The sequence below is a fragment of the Alligator sinensis genome, unplaced genomic scaffold (assembly GCF_000455745.1).
Source record: "Alligator sinensis unplaced genomic scaffold, ASM45574v1 scaffold388_2, whole genome shotgun sequence".
NCBI classification, from domain to species: domain Eukaryota; kingdom Metazoa; phylum Chordata; order Crocodylia; family Alligatoridae; genus Alligator; species Alligator sinensis.
Genome location: NW_005842102.1, coordinates 608639 through 622474, shown reverse-complemented (window position 1 = coordinate 622474; position 13836 = coordinate 608639). Strand labels below are relative to the sequence as shown.

Here is a 13836-nt window from a genome sequence, read left to right as displayed (position 1 = left end):
GGAGAGGGGGGGGGGGGGGGGGGGGAAGGAGGTCAATCTAGGATTTTTTCAGCTGGCACTAGAGGGTGGGGCTGGTGTATTGGAGGCCCCCCCTCCCCACCTCAGCGCACACACACATTAATGAAAGCAGTCTGTTTTGGAGCATCATCTTCTGAACCTTCATGCAATGAGAGTTCAGATTGTCACAGGACTGGGCCCTTTTAAAGCAGCCGTGCACTTGTGTCTGGTCACAGCTGTAGAGCTCTTTCAGGGGTCAGATCAGGGAAAATTAACTTTTCTGTACCTAGAGGTGAAGCAAAAAACAACTTGCAGGAAGCAAAGGTGAGAGAGAGTACTGGGCTAAAAAAAAAAAAAAAAGAGTCACATGGCCATAGTGCCAAAAGGAAGATCCCTGTATCAGTGGATTCAGTGGACTAGGAGGAATGTGGCAAGAAAGAGCAGAGCATAGGGAAGGGTGCTACCGTGTACAAGGCAACTGCTGTATACAATTCAAATCCAAATGGATTAAGGCTATGCACTCCAGCCAGCTCTTGAAGCAATGGCTTGGTTTGAAAAAAAAAATGCAACCTTATGTTCGGTCTAAAACATCACTACTCATACATACCATGGCCAACCTTGTTTACAGATTTCTCCTTTGGAACAAGAAATTCACCTAAGAAACAAAATCCTGAGTTAAAGAGTATGCAGAAAAAAACAGAACAAAGCAATAGAATGTAGAGCTTTTCTTTCTACTCACTTAGTCTTTTTGTCTCTGTAACAAAATCCCTAGCTTGCTAGCAAGTTGCTTGTTTTCTTCCCACCCTCTACCAGCCTGATATGGCTGCTGCTAAGGAAAAATTTACCTTTCTTATCAAAAACTCCTTTCTCAAAGAAGAATCGGATCTTGTCTCCACTGGTTAGAAAATAATCCGTGCTGCCCTGTCAGAGATAAGAGACCCAGCAATAATGTCTTAATAAGGATCTATGTGAGTATTTCTAGTAAGAAGTTAGCACTTACCTGCATCTTTTCCCCACCAAGTGAGCAGCAGAAATAAGGCAGAATACAAACATAAGTCATATGTATTGAGGTTTTTCACTGTATTAAATCTCTTAACTCTAGTTTGCAGTTTTCAAGATCCCAAGAACAATATATCCTCTGGGTTTGTATTAGGGCGTGAGTGGTGGTTTAACAGCATTGTATCTGTGGAACAAATAGAGCCTGTATTGGTACTATTGTTTCTCACACGCTTCTCTTCCACTGGGGATCACTTTGCATCTAAAAACGGAGTTCAGGCTGTCTCAGCCTTCTCTTGGCCTCTGCTGAGACCAACAAGAAGCTGTCTACAGCCGCAGAGGCCCATTTATTAGAAGCAGGATTACAGCTCAGGAATATCTGGCTTTCAGCCTTGCCCTCAAATAGGATTCACTCTCCAAGAACAAACCTGTGGTTTTGGAATATTTAGTTTAAAAATGTTGGCCCCTTGCTACTCAAAGGAGTATTTTGCAAGTTAATTTTTTCCTTCTTCCTTCAATCAGAACAGCTTCAACTTAAATTCTGTACCTGAGCCTGGAGCTGCTCCTCCTCTTTTGTGGAGAACTCTGTGCGACAGTGGGATGGTACTTCCATATCAGCTATGATCTTGTGGATCTGCTTCCTCATAGCATCACATTCTTCTGTGGTGAAAAACTCTTCCAGGACAAGGAAGCCATCTTCATGGAACTAGGAAACAGCACAAAGCAGTTACGTTAGGGTAGGAATACCCACCTAGCCTTCGCTTGTCATCTAACATTTAGATGTAGAGCCAAAGGAACATCTGCCTTTGGAGATCCCCTCTAATTAGAAGAGCAAAGCTTATGGTTTAGTAAACTTCTTCAAGCCATAGACATGTTCAATGTGCATTTGTTAATATTGCATACATTTCCACTCCCTTTAACTGCACCAAAACAGTTTTATTCAGTTGCATTTTTATCTTCAGCTAATTAGTTTCCTAAAGCAGTAATATCTGTATTTTTGCTTTTAAAGAGCAAACGATTTCCTTTTAGGGAAAAATTATTCAGGAATAGATATACAGCCCCTGTGGTTAGGGAGAGAGCAATTCCAATTCAGTGCAGCAGACTCTATGAAACAGATGGGATACACATTTGTTACTGACATCATGACTTCAAATCATCTCCAAAGGAATCAGCTTAGTAAACTGCTAAACACACATTCCTTAAATGAGTAATGCAGTCACACTGAGCTTCAAAATGTATCCATGTATTGGAAAATGTGCACCCTCCAAGGTGAGAATTCAGTTTCTCATGGATGATTGATCCTTCATAAAATGAAATTAACTCCCTGGACAGCAGACATTTGGAACTGTTGCCTGTTAGAGGATAATCTCCTGAGTTTTCTATAAGAGGCAGATCTGAGCTACAAGGAAAGAGACAGGCAGAAGGGAGAGAGAGAGCGAGCTTTGAGATAGTTTGTTCTATTGAATTTCTACCTTTCTGGAGCCCCAATAAGACGTTCAGGTGTTACAGTGGTGCGTAAAGTACTAGAAAGTGAATAGACTATAATGTGTTTCATAAGTAAATCTGTGCTAAACACAAGTACTGGTTAAGCAATTAGATTGGTTCCCTTGACAAACTCAGCACTGTTACCTGTTGAAGGCACACAAGCTTGTCTCCCCAGATGTAGTTCTTGAATCTGCTCACTTACCTTTCGGATCTGTTGCTCCGTTACAAATGCCATCAGAAGCACACATTCAGTTTACAGGAACAGTATGGCAGCTCCTCTCTGTACAGCTAACTCTCCATGTGACCTTTCCAGCACCATGTGATAGGGGACAGAACACAGAGAATTCAGATTATGCAATCAGGGGTCCCTTTTGAGGGAGTTTTGGGTTTGACTCTCTATTTTATGCAATTTAGAAATAAGGCACGCACATAAAAACCCAAGCAAAGGAACTTTTAAGTGGAAAGATTGTGTAATTTAATCAGAAACTCAGCTCAGCCTTCACCTCCAAGAAAGTCAGTGAGTTGAATTAAGGACTCCAGCAGTGGAAAGGTGACAAATGCAGAAAAAGTTGTAAGTGCAAAGGACAGCAGTGGGATGAAGAGATCTAAAGTCCACTAAGAGAGGTAGCATATGTGGGAATCCAAGCACCCTGCAGTGTTCTTTGCTCATTGCCAATGCAGTCCACATGGGACTGAGTGCAACTCAATGAAGTTTAATAGCACGGGCCAGAGCAATGCTTAAACTGAGGATGTTAGCAGTGAGGAAAGGTTCCTGAAGCTTCAGCACATTTCTTATGAAGCAATTCTGGTGTTTTTATTTATTTATTTCTATTGCTCTTTGGCTGGCTTAGTTTCAGTTGCACAACACCCACACAGCCCTTTCGTACCAAGTGGGCACGTGAACAGGACACGGGGACTCCAATTCATACTGGAAATGAGGAACCAGAGAAACTTAAGTATCTAAACTAAAGAAACCAAACAAATAAACAATAAATGCTTGACCTCCTGTGGGTACTCTTCAGCATGCAATGGGTGTCAAAAGAGAAGATTTTAAGCTATTTATTCAAATGCATTGGGATCCTGTAGAAAACATGGAAGAGTTTCACCAAAGGAACCTGCAACTTTTCACCTATGTGAGCCTTTCACAGCAGCACATGATCAAGGACAGAAGACAGGGAAGGAAGGTTGGGCTTATGGAGGAAAATATTCCAGAAAATACCCATAAGAGCTAAGAAATTAAGGGTATGAAATGCATATATGAAGACGAGTCTTAATATATGATACTTGCCTGTTGTTGCATGCCTTGCAAAGGTGCACTGTAAAATCTTCTCTCTCAAAATAATTTTTAAAGAAAGCAGCTTTGGCTACAGTCCTCTTTATAAAATAGGTTGAGAGAGAGAGAAGTCCTTAGAAGTGCCAACATCATAGGCATTCAAAAAATAAAAATCAGGAGACTTAAAAAAATTCCACTCAATTTATTACTTCTAATTTCTCATCTCTCTTTTTAAAACGTTTAAGATTGTTTTCAAGTTTTGCCACACCCATGAAGACCAGGAATTTGCTGGTTATTAAAAATTAAACTTGGGTTCCTGTGTAATCGTTGACACTTGCAACACAGGTTTTCAAAAAGCACATCTTCAAATACTGCAAGATTCACTGTCAAACAGCATTGTTTTCCCCTGTTCCACTTGATGTTAAAATAGGGTTTGAGCAAAGGTGAAACTGCCCCCAACTCCTGCATAAAATATCGTAAGCGAGCTAAAGAAACATAGTGAAGTACATCTTTGTCCATCCCTCTCAACTAGAGCAAGCTTGGGTTTTAACTGTAGCCTTGGAAGGTCAACATTATGTTCAAGCAGCAATGGATTGTTTCCCCCTCAAATTGTCAGTGTCCCTTTAATTATTCTAGGAGATACAAGAGCGGAAAGTTGCGTTTAGCTGACGGGAACGCTAGGGGGAGAATTAGTTTAGGGGAAAAAAAACAGTCTGGGTTCCATAAATTTCACAGGGAGCCTCATGTTTAAAAGTTACTAGAAGCAGACCTAGCCCAGACAGTATGCCATAAGTGAGAATTTACTGTGATTAAAGGAACTGTTTTATCTTAGTAGAACATTTCCCCTCTCAGAAATTTAACCCATGAAGCAGCAGCTGGCCAGCACCAGTTGGCCTCATTAAGGCCCCAGCCCTACCACTGGATGCATGTGAGCAGCTACCACCATTTGCTACCTCAGTGATTCTCAGTCTGGGTGCCACGAGGTCTTTTCAGGGGTGCTTTGGGATGCCACACAATGTTAGCACTGATAGATGTGCAAACATGATTCACAAAGCAAACCCAGAGGCTGTGTCCAGACAAGCGCAGCCATGCAGTATGTGGCACTGCAAGCCTGTGTGCGGTGCCACATACCACACATTCAGGTGTTTCCTGCACGTTTCCTTGCTACCTTGCAAGGTGAGGGGTTGACCCCTGGAGATCTTCGGGTCAAAAGACATCCACGCAGAAAAAAAGCAGGGCAGCACACAGATACAGCGCACACTGCCCAAAACCAGTGCCTGGTTCGCCAGAGCCATGCTCCAGCTGCCAGCCAGGTTCCAGGCTGCAGGAGTGCCACAGCTGCAGCTTCCCCAGGACACCAGGTAAGGTGACTGGGATCAGCAGTTGGTGGCCTGAACCTACCCTACCCTACCCAGGGTAACGTGCTATTCACCAGAGGGCATGGCCCATGGCACTGGCATTCCCCAGGGACAAGTAGCAGCAGCTGCTGCTTTTTGCTCCCTGGGAACCAAACACCCATGCTCATCTGGACACAGCTAGAGAGATCAAATATGAATTCAATGTTGAAAACACTCTGACCTGTTGTGATCCAAGTTCTTTCCAGGAGATTAATTGCTCTATTATTTTTCCATAATAAAAAATGAGTGACAACTAAAGAGCTGCCATTTTCTGAGGGGTGCCTCAAGTCTAAAAAGGTTGAGAACCGCTATGCTACCCTGGTAGTACTCTACCAACAAGCAGTAGTCTGGTCCCACAAATCCAGCTGAAGAAACCTGCACTATTTTCTCTCCCAACTGCCACCCATGAAATGTCTTGGCACTCATATGAGCATCTTCCATCTGATGCTGCTAAAATACTTTTAATTAAGTAATGCTCATATCACCCCTGTGTATATGCATGAGATCCTTTTAAGATATGGGAGAGGCCAGCTGACTTCAGAACATGGTGCAGGATCAGTCAAGTCAGGAAAGAACCTTTCAAATACCTTTTTGACTCAAAAGATTATCCTCATTTCCTCACCAATGTTACATTAATAATTCCCACTGATTCTGGTTGCAGGAAAGCCGATTAAACGTGCTGAGGGGGGGAGCTAGCTAATCTGTTCAATGCTGGCTGCTTGGGCTGCCAAGAGTCTTGGGTAAGTGAATATTTCAGCCAGGGACAGTCAAAAATCAACTCTAGGCGCTAGCACCATAGGAGCCAGCTGTGCCCCTAAAGTAGTAGCGGGGAAAGACGACAGTGGTGTGCCGAACAATGAGTTTGGTGGTATTAACAAAGGCTAGAAAATGTAAAATGTTACAAAGGACTTAGTTTCTTTTTTTAAAAGATATTAATTTGATTATATTTACGGCTTGCAGCAGCTCTTCCTCTCAGACCGTATCTTCTGCAAAAGGTAGCATGTTTCTCCACTGAAATAGCCTTCTAAATGTAAAATCCTAGCACAGCCAACATGCACATAGTTTTCACTTCAGTTTATGTAAGGTAAGCACCAGGTGGGTATACAGGGTTTCCTTCAAGCTGTTTCCAAAGTCAAATCAGTCTGTGCTTAGTATCCCGATCTAAAATCCTGCTAGAAATGTATTTTGCTGTATAAAAAACAAAACAAAAACAAAAACAAGACTCCCCCCCCCCCCACACACACATTTTATTCTGCAGTAGACAGCTTCAGATTCCTCTAAGGTTCTTTACCATATCACTGCATTGCAGGCCTCCAGGATTTCTGCTGGTAGAAGTTGTTTTTTAACGTGGGATGTTTTATTCTTTCCCATTTTTATTCAGTCACAGAGTTGTGGATAAAGAGATAATGGCTGCCAGAAGAACGCAAGCCCAATAGGAGCTTTACAACAAAGACAGGAGTTTTTGTCTTCCCACTTTCTCCACTCAATTATGCTTCTAAGCATTTGGGTAAAACACAACACCACAAATGAATAATAAATAGATTTTTTTCCTGTGTTACCTTTCATCCCAGTGTAATTGCACAAACTCTGCACATCCACCATCACAAAACTGGGCCAGCCTGCTGGTAGGGGGTAAGAACAGTCTTGTCAAGAAAGGAAAGCTGTTGTGCAAAGGAAACAGGGCAAAATACTGGAAGATGTATTATATGCACAGGAGACTGTGTGGAGTGAATTGAACCGTCTTTGAAAGATACTGGCTGAATTGTTAGTTTAGCTCTCATTTATCTTCTTGGTATGTATACATTTTGCAAGAAGTGTAGCATATACTGGCTTCTGAAGCCAGAGAGGATAGTGTAAGACAACAAAGCACAAAGTTTAGGCAGTCAGATATATGGTATGATGCATACTAAAGCAACTAACTAGTTGGTAGTATTTTAATGACAACTGGCACTTGTTTTAACTGTCCTTCCCTATGAAAGGGAAAGGGACTGAAGTCAGTGGGGAAGAGAGATCAGAGTGGTTTCAGAAATCCCATCCTAAAAGTCCAAGTTGGTGTTCTTAATGCCACTTAACATTTCTATATTCACTATAAAAATCAATTATTCAAAAATTAATTATTTCAGCTTTTAGGATAAAAAAAATCAAAGTTATGTAAAAGGCTGTGTAACCAGCTCACCATGGCCATTAGACAGATCGTCAACATGAGGTTGGAAACTTTTTCTCTGTGCAAATATACCTACTTGTTAAACTTCACATTTCCTCCCAATCCGTGAAGGCTATGCATTGAGGGAAGATTTGTGACCCATAATCCTACACAACTACAGAAGTCATCAGTATTTCCTTCTGGGGAGTGGTCTTGAATATTAAAATGCCTTGTTAACCAACCAATGTACTTTAAGCAAAAAACATAGAAAGGAAAGTAGAAATTAAAACTTTTATTCTATTAAGATGTCCAGTCTTACAAGTCTTTCAAAGAAAACATAGCAGCCTTCAGTATTTGAGGTGCTGTTGGTCACTTGCCCAAACATAATCCAACATTTAGAGTTTAATTTCATGATTCTGAAATGTTACATTAAGGTGTGAGTAACACACGCACGCACCAAGCCACAATCCTGTCAATGCAGTAGGGAGTGAATAGTGTTTACACCGCGAGTAATGTCTTGAGGAAAGAGATGCATGGCAGTGGTACAAGATGACTGCCCAGTCTCAGGCCTGTGAGACTTCTCTTCACAAACCCCACAAGTTTCCTCTAAACAAGGGAGATTAACACAGCTACCCAGTTCATACAGGTTTCTGAAAACATAGGGGTGAAAGGGAAAAGTGCATTTCTAGAAATCCTAAATGCAAAGTCTGTAGAGTCCACTATATAACCAAATACCTCAAATGTCAAATTCAAATTTAGAAATGTTTTAAGGCTTCAAAATGGAAATGATAATTATGAGCAATAGTAACATCTCTTCAACCACTCTTCAAGCACTAGCATCCCAAACTAGATGATGCTACAATTTAAGGTACAACATGTTGTTCTTTGCTGAAGAGAACAGTACGCCAGCATTTGACAGTTCTTTCATTGACTGAAAATAGGGTGAAAAAAAAAAAAATCAGAAGAATAGCTGGCTTTACTCTTTTTAGTGCAATTAACATGGCCTGTAAACTCTTCAGTGGAGAAATCACTTTAATGCATCTGTAAAGCAAGCACTCCATCTCCTGCACAAGAACGACCCATCCTTACTCTGCAGAGATTCAGAAGAGTTTGGGAATCAAAGACATAATGGAAATTTTGAAAGATTTATTCACTGAAAGGAAATGAATAAAAAGATGCAAAATCTCTTCCCTTTTATAAATACCTCAAATCTCACCGAATCCAGTAAAACGTGAGCCTGTTTTTCACATACCTCATCCAATGCAAAACATGTAGGACATGTTGCTGCTTTCAGATTCCCTATTCTTTTCTGTTTGAACAAAAACAGAGGACCGTAATGTGGTTCAGAAACAAAAAAGTTACTTTATAATATTATCCATGCTGATAAACACTGAGAGTTTGGTTTAATTAAAGTTGAATGGAAAGTGAGTTAAATGGAGCACAGGACAGGTGATGAGAGAAAAAGGTACTGAGGTAGGATGTTTTAGGGGAGTGACAAAATTAATACAAAATAGAAACACATAATGAATACTTGCAACAGCTGCGTAACAGTTTAGACTGGCATAGTAAATTAGTTCCAGCTGCTGAGTTAACTATAAACCAACCGGTAATTAGCAGAAGGAAAAAAAAAAAAAAAAATCTAACAACATTCCAGTGCATAGTTTCAAAAGTACAGTGAGATTCAACACACTTAACAGATTCAATTCCCATTACGGAAGTTGATTCAAATGAATTAATTGCAACTTAAATACTGTGGCCACCTACCATGAAAACTAGAATTCTGTTCACTAAAAAGCTTAGCACTTTGGCTCCTAACATGGCACGGCTCTGCCCGAGATCTACCGTGGCATGCAGTTGACACAGTTGCGTGGTTAGGAGAAATTTGGCTTGAGATAAAGTTGCTCTATGGTTTAAGCAGCTAACACACATCATCCTGGCTGTTACTGCCACTGCCAGGAAGAGGAGACAAAACACTGATGAGGCCCTTGATGACGGTCCGTTTACCCTGAACAGTTTTCCTCAGAGTGTACTGGCCAGTGTCAGCCAAGCTTAGCTTCAACTTGACAGCCCCTGGAAAAGATAAGCTGTGACCGAGTAGGTTATGAATAGGAAAGGAGCTGCGCAAAGGAGCTGTACCACTCGAGGGTCGAGTGGCCAAGAGAAAACAGGGAAGGATCGACTCACCCTGCTACATACAGGTCAAGTTCTAGAGAAGGATTGAGCAGCTGTGAGTGCTCAGCACCTCTTAGTTTTGACCCTATGCTTGATATTTTCTGAAGCCTTCGTCACCTCACTTAGTGTGACCTGATCTTTTGATACCATTTCTGCTGGAGGGAAGAGAAAAACTACATCTCAGCCAATTCATTAATTCACATTTAGTGTACATAATACATGGAGCTTTCTTGCAAGGTATTTTGTATTTAAATACAGCCTTGGTTTCCAGTAAAACAAGTTTTCAAAACCTCTATTCATTCTGATTTTGCCATATGGGAGAGCTATCTAAGCTTGTATCTGTAGCAGCCCTGATTGAAATACTGGGCTTGAATATTCAAGCAGCAGCTAAAAGCTAGTGTTTCCATGCATAATCAATACTGACCTGTCTTACAGTTGCTTGATAGCGCTGGATACAATGTAGGGCAAATATTTTTTTCTCATTGAGCAGTTAGTAAATAAGGGTCTGTTTTTTGCTTTAAACTAGACTGTTCCATTTCTAGCAGGATGAATTAAACACTATGCTGTACAGCAAGAGACTTGCAGATTTCTACCAATCTTGAAGCATACTTTCTGTAGGTCATACTGAGTGCTTCTACAGATACCTCAGGCCTAGTTATACAAAATGCTGTTCTATACAACTAAGAGGCCACTGAACATACAGCCAAAAGAATTAGAGCCCAGATACAAGAGTTAAGGGGAGCAAAGAAACCCACCCCTGTTCTAATGCAAGCTTAAAACTGCAAGATCTAATGCCTAATTTAGTCCTGTCCATGCTACAGCTTTTAGGTTGTCCTACAACCATATTCCCCAACTGCTTTAGCAGAGATGGGGTCCTAATCAGAGTCCCAGAACTGACTTAGTGCTCAATAAAGCTTTGCAAACACTACATTCCATCACTTCATTTGGCACAAAGTGGGGAAGAAACTTTTCTCCCCATCCAAGAGGTCCTTGTCTATAAGGAGGTAAGTCAAAGTCATTCTGTAGCTCTGTCTGTGGCAGCTCAGTCTAAGCAAATGGACTTAAATTCATTGCAGCAGGTTTTCTGCACTCCTCCTTAATCCAAAACATTAGCATGACTAGGGTAAGTACCTGCCCAAGAAGTACCAGCACCAGTACTTCCAGGCCCCAGTTTGCTCTGAAGCAGTGTATTTTGGTGCAAGTAAAGCCTTTCCTCACCCTTTCAGCACCATCCCCACTCCTGGCATGACTTCAGCATAAACTAATGTATTAGAAGTGAAAGTCTATCATCCAGAAGAGGAGATTTTTTTTTTTTTGTAGCACCTTCTCTCTGGACAAAGTAGAAGCCAGGAAACTGTCCAAGCAAGGGCTGACCATGTTATTCTTTTGGGTTGTTTGATTTTTTTTCATGATAAACCAAAGTAAGGAAGGCAGAATGTACACCTTTCGTAAAAGTGTTTCTATAAACAGAGTTCCTAGGTTAAATATAGCTTTATTTAAACATCTAATCAACAAATCCAGAGCCTAGTTAACAGATTGTTTCATGGTTCCAGCATTTCTAGTGTTTATATGTTGTAGATTACATCTGATACAGGAAAAAAAAAAAGCTGTAGTGTGCCGCATTGCTCAAAACATCTGAGGCAGAAGACATCCATGCGTTGCCCAATTCAGGCTTCACTGGTAGTTTGCCAGGAATCCTATATGGACATTGTAGCCACTGTTTTAATATACAGGTGAGGCCAGTATGCAGTGCCCAATCTCAGTAGTCCAGCTATTTGGACCTAGGTAGAACCAAACACCAGGACTGTAGGGGCCATGGGCCTTCGCTCCCTACTAAAGATGAGGGTAGCTTTGGAGTGTACTGTAGAACTGCAAGCTGCTATCCAAGTAGCTTGTTTTGAGGACATGATTATCAGTTGCTGTTACTAAGCTGTGTCTACCTCTGCAAATGCAGAAGGAATTGTGCTGAACAATAATACAGGCTGAACTTGTTTCAAAAGATTCTCTCCCAGTCAGGGATCTGGAAGATGGCGGATTCATGGAGGATCCTTATACTGTTCCTTCACACAGGGAGGAAAAGGAAGGGATGGAGGGAAGGAAATTGAACAGGACTACCCTTTCATACACTAGGTTTAGTCAGCATTAGCCTCTTGCCATTTAGGCTAAGAGGTGTAACAGGAACCAACAGCTGCTAAAATCAAGAACAGATCATTAAAAGCAGGCAGCTCCGTAGTTTATGCACTCATGAAAGACACTGGCAGAATCTCAAAAAAAAAAAAAAACCCACAAGAGTCTCCTGCAAGGGTGGGGCAAGTGGAAAGGAAAGTTGAATACTCTTTTCCGTTACAGGCACCACCAACCCCAGCTGAGTGATACTTAGCACTGGCCAAGTGAACAAGTGAGTGTGCATGCACACATGTGTTTACTACCCAGACAAACTGCAAAATTGGGGGGGGGGGGGGGGGGAGGGGAAAGGGGGGGGGGGGGGGGGGGGGAAAGAGGTGGAGGAGGAGGAGAAAGAGAAGTTAAAAAAGTAGATTAAAAAAACAAAACCAAAAAAAAAAAAAAAAGCTTTAAAAGCAAAAGGTCTTGAAGTAACTCAGTGCTTCGAGCAGAGTTAGACAGTTGTACTGCTTTTTATGCATTTTCCAGCCTTTTATGAATTGAACTGAACTGCATCCTTGCCGTCCCATTTATGCCACATAACCAGAACTCAGAGTATACACAACCCAATCTGGATAGCACTTTGGAACTGCCAATCCAAGCAGCATCTCCTGCAAAACCATCTAGGAAAGGAGACAGTGTGATCTACTTGTCAGGACAAAGGACTGGGAGCTGGAAAGACAGTGCAGCCTCACATCAGCGTTGGAAACTAGGTGAAAGATGAACATAATGTATAAAAAAAATCCTGAATCCAAGTTGACCTTTGAGGTAAAGTTACCAAAAATAATGCCAGCATCTAAATTAAAAAAAAAAAAAAAAAGCCAGCTGTCCCCTTCCCTCCCCGCTAATGAAGCCCCAACTGATTGAATCAGCAAGTTAGTGTGGAACTGTACCAAGTGTCACAGCAAAGTAGCACTGGAGGTTCAAGAGACTTCCTGGACCGTTATCCTTTGATTGTAGAGCACTTGGATGTCCTCAGTTCCTGACATGCGTGTCAGTGCCCTATTGAGGGCAACCCAGCAATCAGTTAATTTCTCTCCTCCATTCAGAAGCAATTCCCCTTTAGACTTGGAAGTTGGTTCCACCAGCAGTTCTGAGCAACTCCATGGCAGCACTAGCATTACCCACACTTCCTGTCCTGCAGAACAGCAGCACCTCTTTTCCCCACTGTCCAATACAGAGGAGCTGCTCACTCTGCCTTGGTCCTCACCAGGATCCTGAACTTCCCCCATCCTGCAGCCGAGGCAGCAAGTGGCCTCATTCAGAGTCATGATAGTTATTCAGGGACTCCACGGCTAGTATGATATTGGCTGGGGGATTTTGGGAAAAGGGCTGGAATGGAATGGCCTTTTGTTTCCGGTCTTCTTGGTCAGAGGTCTCCCCCTCCTTTCCTTTCCAAGGCTCACGCTTGCTCCTTGTCTGCCCTCCACAGCCGCTCCTTAACCTCCAGGGGTAGGGTGTTGAATAGGTCCTCCTCTACCACAAGCCCACTGCGCTTCAGCAGAGGACACTCTCCCAGCTCCACTGGCAGGCACTCCAGACGGTTGCCTCGCAGCTCTATCTGTGACAAGTTTGTCAGCTCACCCACCCGAGAAGGCAGCGATTGCAACACATTGTTCCCCAGGTTCAAGGTTCGCAGCTTCTTGCACTGGAACAGTTCAGGTGGGAGACTCTCAATCTGAAATTAGAAAGTAGAGTGAAAAATTAGACGCAGACAACACGAGATCATAAACACCTAGTCAGAGGTGCAAGGCACCCATTTCCAAACTCCCACTGCTGACACCAGGGCATCCCCGTTTTCTTCCATGCTGATCTTCCCCTATAGAACGTGATCCTTGAAATACACACAGCCACTATCTGGTAGTCGTTCAGCTCCCTCCTTCAGGCAGTCTACACACTGTTGCTTTCAATAAACTGCTAAAAGAAGATGGCTAAAATTAGAAAAATTGAGTGAAGCAAGAATGAAGGATTTGAGACCAGCCCGCAGCTAGTCTGTGCAGTCACAGTTCCCTCATCTCTCCCTTCCAGATCCTCCAGCGTTTGTTCTGCCATTTGCATTGTAACCTCATCACGCGAGACAGCCTCTCCATGTTCGTATAACACCAATACAAGGAGGCCTGATTCTAACTGGAGCCTCTGGGAGCTACTGTAATACATGTGGCAGAGTGCATACTTACATAGTTTTTGCAGGTGTTTAAATCGCCATTCCA

General features: G+C 42.3%; 2 protein-coding genes across 13 annotated transcripts in view; both read right to left on the bottom strand.

Annotated features, from left to right (window-relative positions):
- Nucleotides 1–11909, bottom strand: part of PHYHD1 (phytanoyl-CoA dioxygenase domain containing 1) — a 23484-nt gene extending 11575 nt beyond the window's left edge. Inside the window, exons 1-5 of one of the 4 annotated variants that reach the window (XM_025204985.1) lie at nucleotides 6100–11909; nucleotides 2681–2783; nucleotides 1541–1699; nucleotides 843–918; nucleotides 605–652 (exon numbers count right to left, since the gene is read on the bottom strand). In XM_025204985.1, coding sequence (XP_025060770.1) covers nucleotides 605–652; nucleotides 843–918; nucleotides 1541–1699; nucleotides 2681–2713 — 316 coding nt within the window. In that variant the 5' untranslated portion in view covers nucleotides 2714–2783; nucleotides 6100–11909. Of the gene's footprint in view, nucleotides 1–604; nucleotides 653–842; nucleotides 919–997; nucleotides 1181–1540; nucleotides 1700–2680 lie in introns of those variants that run through there. The other 3 variants (XM_025204986.1, XM_006024341.3, XM_014520273.2) reach the window with 3 other exon arrangements.
- A 208-nt stretch (nucleotides 11910–12117) lies between these two features.
- Nucleotides 12118–13836, bottom strand: part of LRRC8A (leucine rich repeat containing 8 VRAC subunit A) — a 25719-nt gene continuing 24000 nt past the window's right edge. For all 9 annotated transcript variants that reach the window (XM_025204972.1, XM_025204970.1, XM_006024339.3 and 6 more), the window contains one exon: nucleotides 12118–13304. In XM_025204972.1, the coding sequence (XP_025060757.1) occupies nucleotides 13029–13304 (276 nt within the window). In that variant the 3' untranslated portion in view covers nucleotides 12118–13028. The remainder of the gene's footprint in view (nucleotides 13305–13836) is intronic.